Genomic DNA, 13,612 nt, shown 5'->3' with positions numbered 1-13,612 from the left:
TATATATATATATATATATATATATATATATATATATATATATATTTATTTTTTTTTTTTTTAGAAAAAAAAAAGTATAATTTCTTTCGGTTGCTCCCTTCTTCAGGGATCACCACTGCGAGCAAACTCGCATGAAAGATTTGTCAATTTGTTCTACGCCGGATGCCATTCCTCTCACAATCCCTCAGTGATGGGGTACTTTGGCGTACTTCTTGTACACTTAGAAAAGCAACATGTCTAACTTCTCCCTTCTATAAGCTGTTGGTTTCACTCAACATGCTTCTCGGGCTGCTTTGAGTTGTTCCAGCAGTGCAACATTTTGTAATAAGAAAACTTTGAAATCACATCATTTTGAATATTATTCAGTGATTTCTGCACGAATGTCAAATATTACAGGTGTATTGTTGCTTTTGTCTCAGTTGTGTCTGACCGAAGCCGTGAGCAGCATTAATGTAAAGACTGACAGAAGGACAACACTTTAAAAGATTTACAAAACCATTATTAATATTATGTATCACATCTGAAAGAGCTTAATGAACACATACTCAGACATTTTTAGCTTAAGCCTCAACTACAGTACGTATTGATTTTACATCATGTAGGCTACCGGCAGTCCATTTACATTTTTTTATAAGCTTCAGAAGCTCTGATTGTCTCAGCTCTTACCTAATCTAAATCAATAACTTAGCAAAGCAAGCTAATTTATTTGTTTCACAAAACGTTAAATACGACCACTAATTCCAAACATTTACTCCCAAATCTTTCAATTCTTTTCCACCTGAATGTTATCTAGTGGCACCTGAACGAAGACATCAGCAGCTGACAACAATACAAGAAAATCCCCAAACAGAAAGTGAGATTAGGCGTCTACAGAGCTGTGTAAAAACAAGTCGTACGTCTCGATCCTTGGTTATAAATTAAAAAATCAGAGTGCTAGAACCAGCGAGGTGTGGCACTAAATCCTGTGCTCGTTGACATATTGCACAGAATAAACACTAACAGGTGCACCTTCTCCCCGGGTCACCCTCTGGCTGCACACCAATATGGAGCAGTCGGAGGAAAAGTGTGCGTGTGTGTGCATGTGCGAATGTGTGTCCCTGTCTATAAATGAGACAGAGAGGGAGCGCAGAAGTGCCGAGACGGGGTGTAGTTGTGTGAGGGAGGGTGAGTACGAACATCTGCTGTCCTCCAGGGTTTTCATTTCTGCTTAGTGCGGCAGTATGCAGTCACTAATCAAATCGCACATGTCAGGACTGGCAAGAGGAACGACATGTGTTTGTGTTCTTGAACGAGACAATGTGTGCGTTTCTGTGTGTGTGTGTGTGTGTGTGTGTGTTTGTTATGGTCTGTGACCAGTAAAGAACCAGCATCTTCCGTTGTGTTCGTGATTGTGTGTGTCCTCACCAATAAATCAGCGAGTCTTCCTCCTGAAGGAGCTCGGGGTCATCTGTTAATCTTAATTTGCTACAGATTATTTGTTACAGATACATCCATTAAAAAAAAAATGTTATAATTGGAAGAATGATAACATTTTCTCTAAAGTACCTGCTAATATTTTATCACATCAGCTCACAAATATTTACTGCATATTTTAACAAAACGACAACCTCGACAGATTGAAAAAAAATCATGGGCGTCTAAAATCATCCTGATGCATCTTAGTCTTGTTACTACTTTTCTGGGGGCTTTTACGTGGAGAATCTTAAATACTAACAAGTCTAGCGTTTCTTGAAGGAATGCATATCACCCGCCACTTTTCATTCAAGAGTTTTAAACTAAAATCATCTCCTGATGAGAAGGTTTTTTGTCATACCTTGTACTTTACATCAGAGGTTATATATTATATATATATATATATATTATATATATATTATATATATATTATATATATATATATATATATTTTTTTTTTAACAGGTATGTAGATGTTTAACAACCCGTTAAAATACACCAAAAAGCAGGAAATTGTTTTTTGGGTGAGGACCCCCAGATCCCTCCCACACCACCCGCTATTTGCATTCCAGCCTTCCAAATTAAGCCCTTTTACTTTGTATGAGAACTAGTGTTATGATTCTGTTTGGTTGTATGTAAAGAGTTTTCTTTAATAATTTGAAGACATGGAAATGTTCATTAAATGAACAGGTAAAGTTGTAAAGTGTTTTTTGATTCTGTTAATTTTCTCAAAACTGTAATTTTTGGAAGTTGAAATTAAATATTTTGTTAATTAAGTGTGTCTTGAATGAAAAATACCCCATGTTTAAAAGTATAAACATTGTATTAACACCATTAAAGAACAGGTTTTATGTATTTAGGTTACACAAATATTTTCATTGCATTAAAGAGACAAACTGAAGAAAAATATTTAATAAACATGAGGGTTAGGTGGGGGTCCTTTAAACTTTTTCTCCCTGTAAGGGGTCCCTGAACCCAAAAAGTTTGAGAACCCCTGCTATCAATGACATGAGTGATGTTTTGCGATACTGCAAGATCTCACATGGTTTGCTACCGCTTAAAGTACAATATCTGTCTGAGGATGACGCTCAGCTACACCCAAATTAACTACAGAGCTGTAAAACTGAGTTGTAGCCATACTGCATTAGAATTCATCCGCTGGTTCTTGATATATTTTGCTAACTCAACAGACAAACAAAGACACAGAAACGGGTAAAACCTTATCGCCGTCTGCAGCAGGCAATAATGACGGCCACAAAACCAAACAAGACCTGGCTGAGTTCAGATAAAAAGCTGGTGGAACCTTTTAGAAGATCGTGTTCGTTGCATACGAGATTTCAGAATGTACAATAAAATAATTAAGAGATTTGCAGACTTGGAAGTCTGAATAAAAAAAAAGTGATTTTAGTTGTATTCGTTCGAGTAATGTTCTAACGTCACTGTGTGATAATCGACAAATCAGCAAAATGTTATTAGCAATCACAGTTGCAGCCATTAATAGATGTAGGTTAGAACAGTCGGCGCGATGACCTTTTAACGGGGAAAAGGTTTTCAACGTTATTAAATTTTTAATTAGCTTCCCGACCCTACATTTAATAAATAATAATATTAGACTGAAACCTGTTTAGTTCATGTTCCTATTTGTGAAGTTTTCCGAGACTCTCAACACATCTGACCTTGTTACAGCCTGCTGTGGTGCTGCCATTAGGCATGTGTTAGTCACACATGCACAGACACCCCGCTCGCTTGTGTTACTGTATCTTGGTGAGCATGAAAATTTGTGTTGCTGATAAAAATAGACTTGCACAAGAGGTTCTATAAGCTCATCTGTCACAGTGACAGATAATGATTCATTACAGTAAAAAAGCCTGCCTTTGAGTGTCAGTGCATTCATGCCTGTCTCAGTGCATGCATGTCTGAGTGCGTCTCCGTGGTATGACTGATGACTGAGGCTGCTCGGGGTCCTGCAGGCTGCGCCGCGCAGCTTCTTTTCTCCTTGGTCTGTGTCAATTAGTCGTATTCTCTTGCAGGCAGGTCACAACAACCCTCTCCCCAGCACAAAAATCCCCTAATCTCTCCTTGCGTTGCCCAGCAGACACTAAAAAGGCAAACCCCAGACATCCTGCACAGGCTGGTCTTCCTAAGGCTTACAAACTTTACGTGAATTTTATTTTTCTTTCTATTACCCATATTTTCCGACGTATAAGTCGCAGTTTTTTGCATAGATTTGTCAGTCCTTCCTTTTCTTCCATATTCATAACGCAATTTTTGACTGACGTTTTAAATTTCCAAGAACTGCAACAGCGAGTCTTCCTGTGCGCGCTCGCTTCACTCAGCTGGTGCAGGCGGAAGAACGCTGGAGAGCTAGCAGCTTCGGCTGCGATGGCTGTATGGGTGGAGCCGCACCACCCAGGCAAAATGAAGCTGTTTTGGCCATTAAAGTGCATTTATTAAGAAAAAGTTAAACTGAAATACCCCTTTGCTATGATGCTGGGCAAACAAATAATTGTTTTTAAGTGTTAATCTTGTTAAATGTCTAAGAACTGCAACAGCGAGTCCTCCCGTGCGCTCGCTTCACTCAATTGGTGCAGGTGGACGAACGCTGGAGAGCTAGCGGCTCCGGCCTCGATGGATGGATGGCGCCCCACACCCCAGGCGAAATGAAGCTGTTTTGACCATTAAATAAACACATAATAAACACGACGGGTCAGCGGTGACGCATAATAAATGTGACTTGTACACCGAAGTGACTTATATAGATTTTTTTTCCTCTTCATGATGCTTTTTTCTGACTGATGTGAGTTATACACTGGAAAATAAAGTAGTTTAACTCTTTTTTTTTTTTTAATCCTGTGGCTTGAAGTTCAATTGCGAAAAGAAAATAACTGGTGTTATTTTTAGTATTTGTTAGTCAAGAGAATTCCTCTACAAGCTCTTAAAAATACACTTTGTGTGACTTTGCCGTATCGCAGCAGATGCAGTTGTGTTCCACATCAAACGGGTGGCATATTAGCATAATGAGTAGCTTTTAACTTCAGTTTCACACGCTTTACTGTTTGTGAAAATCAGCTTTGCTTGTGGGCGTTGGAAGTGAGGGGCAACACAGTTAATTGTGTAGTGGTTCAAATGATAACAAATATGAAAAATGACCACAGCAGGAGGCCAAATGTGTGAAATAAAATGTGAAACTACTAAGTCTAGACCAAAAAAAGGAAGAGGAAAGAACCAAAGGTAGAACAAATGACCACGAAGAGGAAAACACGGCCAGAGAAAAGCCAGCTTACCACAAAGACATCAAACTCTGACAGGAAAACAGATCTATTCAATTAAATTACATCCATCCATTATCTTTACCTGCTTCTTCCTTTTTTGGGTCATGGAGGTCACTGGTGCCCATATCCAGCCATCACTGTGCGAGAGGCAGGGGACGCCCTGGACAGGTCTCCAGTCCATCACAAGGACACATAGACACAAACAAACAACCATGCACTCTCTCACTCACACCTAGAGACAATTTAAAGTTACCGATCAGTCTAATATTTTGATCTGTGGGAGGAAACCAGAGTACCCGGAGAAAACCCACGCATGCACGGAGAGAACATGCAAACTGCACCCAGAAAGGCCCCCGGACCGGGATTTGGACCAGGGTGACCTGCTCGCTGAGAGGCAGCAGCTCTACCAGTTGTGCCACCGTGCTGCCCTTCAATTCAATTCAGTTCATTTGTAAAGTGTCAAATCACAACAAAGTTGTCTCAGGGCACTTTACAGGAACATTTACATAGAAAGCCAATTAGTAAAGTTCTCTATCTAAGATCTATAGGAAGAGAATAAAAAACAGACCAAAAAAGAACAACATAAAGATTGCAAACGCAAAACGTCTGGAAGCAGATCCCTGTTGTTTGATAAATGAAGCACGTTTTACGTCTATGCCCAGAAGCACGAGTGAAAATATAGATGATGCTGGAAAATATGAAAAAAAAAATTCACTACTTAGCATAACAAATCCATCAGAGTGAAAAAAAAAACACACATTATCAATTATTAACAGACATTATAGTGAAATGTGACAAATGGCTTTGAATACAAACTTTAACTCTTCTTATTGTTTTTTTTCCAGTTATTAGGAGATTAGATGCAAAGCTGCAGACAGTTTTTTTTTGAACATCTGGTGGAAAGATCACAAAAACAGCCAACGGAGAGCTGTGCTGTCCACACAATCATCCTCTTGTTTACTGTTGATGCTGTGGTGTTGACAGTGTTTATGGAGGGCAGTTATTGATCCGTGTGTCTCTTATTTTTCTGTGAAGGTGTTGTATTTGCTGGGGGCGATGTCTCTGTCCATGGCTTTGCAGCTGGACCGTCACGGTCTGTGGAACCTGCTGGGGCCGAGCCTGTTCGCGCTGGGCATCATGGCTGTAGCATGGGTAAGAAAGGGTTTCTTTTAAATAAATCACAAGACCGTTCTCATTCAAATATACTTTATTTACCCTCAACCATGTATCTAAAAACAATACAGCTTAGAGTCTTGGCCTTAGAAGCAGCAGATTTGCGTTTATAAAAACAAGTGTTTATATAAATGCATTAAATGTCAGAGGGGTGACATTTAAAACTTGTATACAGCCACAGCTGTATTGTTCCTTTTGTTATTGTATTTTTAAAAGAAATTCAAACAGCATATAAATATTAATGCACTCTCAATTGTTTGAATCTTGTTTTTGAAAATCTGTAAAATTCTGACTACTCAGCAAAGAGGTTAATTTTGCTCAGTGCATGAAAATAATTATTATAAAACAGTGCTGTGCAGAAGTTTTAAGGCATCCATATCTCCGTGTTGCCTTCTTGTAATTTCTGAAGTGCTCTTGCTCAGTTGCCCGTTTTGCTTTCTGAGTACCTTTAATTTTTTTTTTTCGTTGAACAGTGGCTGCTTTATGTCGTATTTAATCAAATCCTAGAACCTTTTCAAATAATGTTCTGCTTGTTTGTTAAGTCACTCAACTCTCATTCAGGCATGAACATGCTCCGAAACTCAACCAAACTGAACCACAGTTGTGTTGGTACATGGCCGGCAACTTGGCAATAACACAACTTTAAATTGGATTTTAAGGCACTTTCTTACAAACAGATTGTCACAAAGACTCAATCATGAACATAAATTAGTATTTTAAGTCCAACAAGTTAATTCCCAGACAGCTGGTTGCTTAAAACTTGAACTACAGTGAAGGATCACCATTAGAGCTGGAGCCAGATTAATGCCATCCAAGGAGGGCGAAAGACTGAAAAATTCTTTCCTAAGATGCTCAGGTCCAAAAACTAAAACCTCAGTCTTGTCTGTGTTCAAAAGCAGAAAATGTAGGGTCATCCAGATTTGTATGTCTTTAAGACATGCTTGTAGTCTAAGTAGCTGATTGGATTAATTTGGTTTCATGTACAAATATAACTGTGTATCATCAGCATAACAATGAAAATTTATCTCATGCTGTTTAATAACATTACCTAATGGAAGCACATACAAGGTAAAGAGTATTGGTCCAAGCACTGAACCTTGAGGAACTCTATGACTAACTTTGGAAGCATGATGAAGATTTATTATTTACATGTACATCCAATCCAGACATGTTCCTGTTTTTAGTATTTTACATCGCTTTACAATGTAGCTGTTTCTGTTTTGTTTTTTTAATAACATTTTCCAACATTTATTTTTTTCAATTTATGTGCTTTCATTTGTGATTGTCTACTGTTGTCTACTGTTGTCATCATTCTTTGTTAAAAACAGGTCTCTCTTATAAATAAATGAGTCCTCGAGGCTCAATGGGACTAACCTGTATAAGTAAAGGTTGAATGAAAAGGTGATGCGTCTGTCAGGTCTGCTGCATTTTCCACACACTGCACAGTTTTTTTTTTAAGGGTGCAAGGAGTTGACCTCCAAAAAAATGACTGAACAAGCATCCAAAACCCAATGAAATACTTGTTAAAGATTTCCATAAAGCCTGAGGAAATACTGATAAAGAACACTTTAACCAATTAGAAGAAAATATGGCTGCTTGGAAGCAAAGCATAAAGAAGTGATGAACGCCTTAAAACATTTGCACAAGCCGATGCATTTATTAAGCATGCTTAATATTTCAAACTAAGCTTTTCTAATGCAAATAAGACCCATCCTCATGATCTGTACAATCCATCATATAAGTCCCCTAACATCTGGAACATTTGTGTAGCTAAAACTGTGGCTTTCTGACTAATAAAATAAGTTTAGATAAGTATGGGGGGCTTTAAAAGTTTTGTTCTGCCTGTACCTATTAGTTATGGGTTGTAGTCCCATTATAACTCTGCATGTACTTTCAGCGACTCTTTGAATCATAATGTGCTCCCTCAACTGAGAAGATAAAAAATAATAGTCTTTCAGGCGAGGTGCTTGAATAAATAGAGCCTTTAACACTGAACCCCTGGCATGAGTCAGAAAACAAGCTTTGTGGTTTCCTTGGAGAAAGCTTTGTGTTGGATAAAATGTGGAAGCTTCATCCACGGATGTGATCTCTCTGCGAGCTGGAGGATTCAACAGAAATAATGAGATGAAGCACTGATTAATTCCTCCCTAATTCGCCCTCCAGCTTTTAACACAAAAAAGAAGGAAGCATTATATTTTCAGATAGACAGAAGATAAAACTTCCCCGATTAACAGCTATGCATTTTAAATCTTCTGCAGCTGAAATTAAATAATGACAAAACCTTCCATTCTTCTTTAGTTGAAGCTTACGAGCTCTTTTAGGCTTAAGTAATTCAATTATAGATGTCTTGTTGATATATATTACTTTACAAATATATAATGCAAGCACCGTGGTCAAATTGGGACAAAACGAATGAAGCGGGAGTATAAACTCTGACGCCTCTAATATCTTCCCACGGGTAAATCAGACCGCACACAAACTGAACTGCACCCTGCAACTTTTCCAGAGAAAGTTGCTCGGCTCTCATGCTAAGATTGCACATTTTAAAGAAAAACCTGAGCTCATGCTTTGATTACCTGACAGTTAATAATTCATAAGCTGTTCAGCCGAGCATATCTGCGCTCGGTCTTTTTGCCTCTTGGTTTGAGCGCCACAGAGCCCTTTCATTTCGGCTTGTCATGTTTCTGCAACGCTCGGCATTCTGAATGTTCCCAGACACAACTAAATTAGATCAGCAGAGCGGAGGGCTCAGAGCGTCTGCTGCCGCGCAAGAGTGTCATTAACAGTCAGAGGCAGGAGGAGGAGGGCGGTTCAGAGCAGTTAATTCCAAATATCCCTAATTTTCTAAACCAAACGACGTCTCTGACTGGAGCGTGAAGAGACCATCCTGGTTGGGAACGGTTTGCTGTAACAGGAAAAACGTGCCGCTCCCGAGAGACTCAAACAGTAAAAACACAATTTTATGATTTTCCTCACTCGGCTTTACGCAGATGATCCACCCTTAATCTAAATTTAACTAGAGAATTTGCATTTCCTACAAAAATGCAGTGTGAATGCATATTGCAGAAGAACTTGCTGAAAAACAGCTGAAATTAACACACACACACAAAAAAAACAACATTCTGAAATGTAGCTGAAATGGAAGAATAAGCCCAAATTAGCAGAAGAAAGCAGAAAGAACACATTTGCTGAATTATATTTAAATAAGCAGAATGAGCACAAAAAATACAAAATTCGCTAAAAACAGTTGACATTAGCAAAAATTTCTTGAAGTATCTAAAAAGCAAAAAGAAGCTTAAAGTACCAGAAGGGAGTAGAAAGAACTGAAATGAGCTAAAAGCAAATGTGGAAATAATAATAAAAAAAAAACCTAAAATTAGCATCAAATGAGCTAAATAGTAGCTGAAAGAACAGAAACGGCTGAGACTAGCAGAACATAGATGAAAGGAGCATAACGAAGTTATTTAGGCTGAAAGTAGCAGGAATGAACATGAAAATCTTGAATTTATCTGAAAACAGCTGAAATTAGCTAAAAAAAATGCTAAAAAGGTAGCCAGAAAGTTAAAACAAGCTTAAATTAGCAGAAGAAAGCAGAAAGAACACGTTTGCCCAATTATGCTGAAAGAAGCAGAAATGAGCACAAAAAGTGGAAATTATCTGAAATTATCTGAAAAAAGCTGAAATTTGGGAAAAAAAACAGCTGAAAAGTAGCTAAAATGGCAAAAAGAAGCTTCAAATAGCAGAAGGAAGTGGAGAGAGCACATTTTTGCTGATTTTTTCTGAAAAAGTTGAAATGAGTGTAAAAATTGTGGAATTAGCCAAAAAAGCTGAAATTAGCATAAAAACAGCTAAATAGTAGCTGAAATAGCACAAAAAGCTGAAACTTACATAAATAATATGAAAGGAGCATAACAAGCTGAAATTAGCAGAAATAATCTAAAAGGATCACAGCTGAAAGTAGCTGAAAGTAGCTGATTTTTTCTATTTGCACAAGGAAGCTGAAATAATGAACCAGAATAAAATGTGAAAGGAGCAGTAAAACATTGTAAACAGATCTAAAGATATCAAGGACATAAAATGAGCTCAATTCATTTCCTATGAGAAAAAAATGTAGCAGAAAAGGCTAAATATTTCAAAAAGCTACATTTGCACCAATACCAAAAGTCATGGCACCCTTTTCCTGAAAAGCTAAATGTTTTGATATGATTTGTTGAAATAGCACAAACATTGCAGAACGAGAAAGATGCCGAAAAATGTACGGAAGAAAAATAGATCACAATAATGTGAATGTTTCATAAACATTCACACAATAACCTAATCCCAACCACTTCCTGCACAAATATCTGTAATTATTGTCACTCGTAAAGAAAGTACATTTCTTCAGGTGATATCAAAATAATTTGTGGTTTTGTAGAAGAAAATCAAAAGTTATCAGTGTTTGCGGATGAAATAAAACGGAGACGGAAGGAAATGAACTGTTGATGTCTCTGTTCTCTGCTTGTGACGTTTTCAGGCCACTTTAGAGAGAAAACTAAAGAGTGCATTCCCTTGATTAGGCCAGAAGTGACACCATATCCAGTTCCTGCTAAACAGAACATGAGTGTAGATGACTAAACTGATAGTGAGTACCGAGTCAGATCCATCTGCTGATTAGTGGGATACACTGTTGCTGAGGCGTTACGGGATTAATGAAGAAGCCGGTCCCTCGATTCCAGAAAGAACATCAGCTGGTGCTTTCCTCAAATCCTGTTGGTCTTCATTTTTAATGACTTTACATATGAGCTCCCACACCAGTGACCTGCGTCCAGATAAAACACTCTGTCCATGAAATTAAATGCACAACAATATCCAAGAGGATTGATATGCTTTTTATGTTTTTCTCATTTTCTTTTTGTGTTTCATACTATTTGTGCAGGTTGTGCAAAATGATTGCACAATTAGAACTTAAATTCATATCAAACATACTTTTAGGTTATTTAGATTTTTGAAGGCAATGTTTTTACATTAATGTAAAAATCATTAAGATGTGATGGGTCATGTTTCTATGAGCTTTGATTTCATGCTCATAATTCTGATCAAAACCAAAATGGTTGAATTTAAATTGGTCATACAAATGAAATGAAGCATAAAGATAACACAGTATGTGCCTGAATACTTAGAAAATATTACTTTGCATGCATCAAACTGAAACATATCAGGAAAAGTACAAGAACAGTAGAGATAAAAACTAAAAATAGACTAAATTAAAGAAATTGCATTTCCTGTGAAAATGCAGTGCTTTTTGCTGAAGATTTTGCAGAAAAACAGATGAAATTAGCTAAAAACTTGCTAAATTGTAGCTGAAATTGAGACCTAAATTAGCAGAAGAAAGTAGAAGGAACACATACTTCCTGAATTAGGATTAAATAAACAGAAATTAGCACAAAAATTAAGAAATTAGCAAAAAACAGATGAAATGTAGCTGAAATGGCAGAAAAAAGCTTAGACAGTCAGAAGAAGCAGAGTTGAAATGAGCTAAAAATGTGGAATAAGATGAAAAAGCTAAAATGAGCAAAAAATAGCTATAGCAGCTGAAATAGCAGAAAATTCTGAGACTAGTAGAAGAAAGCTGAAATGTGCATAACATGTTAAAATTTGCAGGAATAAGTTATTGGGCTGAAAGTAGCAGAAATTACACAATAAATTAAATTGATCTAGTCCTCGTGACTCAACGGGACTGACCTTTAAATAAAGGTTGAATGAATGAATCTAAAAACAGCTGAAATTAGCCAAAAATATTAAAAGGTAGCTGAAAATGTAGAACAAACTTAAATTTGCAGAAGTAAACAGAAAGCACGTGTTTGTTCAATTAGGCTGAAAGAAGCCGAAATGATCCAAAAAGTGGAAATTATCTGACAAAAGCTGAAAGTAGAAAAAACTACTGAAAAGTAGCTAAAAGGCAGAAAGAAGAAGCTTAAATTTCCAGAAGGAAGTGGAGAGTGCTCATTTTTGCTGAATTGGGCAGAAAAAAGTTTAAATGAGTGTAACAAAATGTGGAATTAACTTACCATACCATACCATTTTATTTATAGAGCACTTAAAACAGCGACAAGGCCAACCAAAGTGCTGTACAGACAGAACAACAGGTGACACACAAAGCAAAATACAAAAACTTAAACTTACTTTTAGCTCAATATCTGTAAATCTGAGGGTTACGGCTGTTTTTGTTTGCGAGTCAGTTAGCTGAGGCAGCCATCTTGAATCACTACCAAGGTTAATCAGCTGTAGATGTACGTACAATGATTATTGAGAGTCTCATTAAAATCCATTCAGTGGTGGATGAGATATTTTACTAACAGACAGTCAAGCACACAAACACAGATAGCAAAACATTTACTCCTGCCTTTTGCTTTTTTGGCAGCAGGAGATAAGAAATGCTTTGCTTATTCATTATTCATTATATTCATATTTAAATTTATAAATTCACATGGATTTTTAAGATATTGATCTTTATGTAAATTTTTGCTAAAATTGTTATTTTTTTTATACTTTTTAAAAACAGCCTTTGCAAACTCTTCCTGAACTTTAAACTATCAACTTTATTAGAATCTGAGGACTGATTAAAAATATAGAAAAACAGACGTGTTAAAATTCCTTGCAAAAAATGAACAGTTACTTGTTGAGGTTTTATGAGCAAGACGTCATTTTCCATCGCAACTGAAAACATTGTTTATTTCTGATGTCCTGTCAGACGGTGCGCACTGTTCGCCGGCGGCGCTGCTACCCGCCCACCTGGAAGCGCTGGGTCTTCTTCCTCTTCCCCGGCACCATGATCGCCATGTCCGCCGTGGCGCTGTATGCGTTCGTGGAGACGGAGGAGAACTACTTTTACATCCACAGCATCTGGCACATGCTGATCGCAGGCAGCGTGGGTTTCCTGTTGCCACCTCGCGCCAAACCCGACGCCAAGGTGACCCCGCTGAAACGTAAGCGGGGCTGCGGCTATCAGCTGTGCGTGAACGAACACGAGGAACTGGGCCTGGTGGATCCAGCCATTATATCCATCAACAGCATCTGCACCAGCTGATAAACTCTCAGCTCCTCATATTTTATTTTATTTTTACTTTTTTTTTTTTTTTTTACCTTAGAGACACTCCATTGCCTTCTTTTACTTGGGGAATTCACACACAGGAATTGAAGCCACAGAACCTTTAAAAAAAAAAAAAAAATTAACAACAAAAAAGCAGTGTAAATACTTTAATCCTGATGTGATGATCTAGAACTCTTTTATTCTGTTGTAACGATCAAGGTAATTATGATCAGTATGTAATAATTATTCTCAATAGTTAAAGTTCTGACAAATTGTGGGTGTATATTGACACGCTGTTGTTTGTGAAACTGTATTTAAAGTCTAAGCTGAAACACTGCTGCTATCTGACGGCGACTGTACAACTGCTTCTGTCGGTTATTTATTGTTGGTCATACAAGCGGGCCACTTACTTGATGGTACTGAATGGCGGGCACGGATGGACATTCATCGAGGGCACGGCTTTTCTGAAATTCTTTTGAAATATATCTTTTGCACTGAGACACAAAAATGTTATTCTGTACATTTTTATAGGAGTATAAACAAGAGTGGGACATCACAAATGTAAATCCTAGCTGTCATGTGGAATGTTAGACTGTATTTTACGAGTGCAATGTGTCACTTTCACATGAATGTTTCTAATGTTTGT

The 13,612-nt window shown here is 37.4% G+C and overlaps 1 protein-coding gene across 1 annotated transcript in view; it reads left to right on the top strand.

Moving 5' to 3' along the window:
* The window catches only part of tmem8b (transmembrane protein 8B), a 1,109,927-nt gene extending 1,096,822 nt beyond the window's left edge, over positions 1-13,105 (top strand). The window contains exons 7-8 of the mRNA XM_037680035.1: positions 5,760-5,876; positions 12,628-13,105. Of these exons, the coding sequence (XP_037535963.1) occupies positions 5,760-5,876; positions 12,628-12,963 (453 nt within the window). The 3' untranslated portion in view covers positions 12,964-13,105. The remainder of the gene's footprint in view (positions 1-5,759; positions 5,877-12,627) is intronic.
* Positions 13,106-13,612: the final 507 nt, after the last annotated feature.

Source organism: Nematolebias whitei, chromosome 8 (assembly GCF_014905685.2).
Source record: "Nematolebias whitei isolate Nwh7 chromosome 8, NemWhi1, whole genome shotgun sequence".
In the NCBI taxonomy this organism is placed as follows: domain Eukaryota; kingdom Metazoa; phylum Chordata; class Actinopteri; order Cyprinodontiformes; family Rivulidae; genus Nematolebias; species Nematolebias whitei.
Note: the sequence above shows the minus strand (reverse complement) of the source record. Positions and strands in the feature narration are given on the sequence as shown.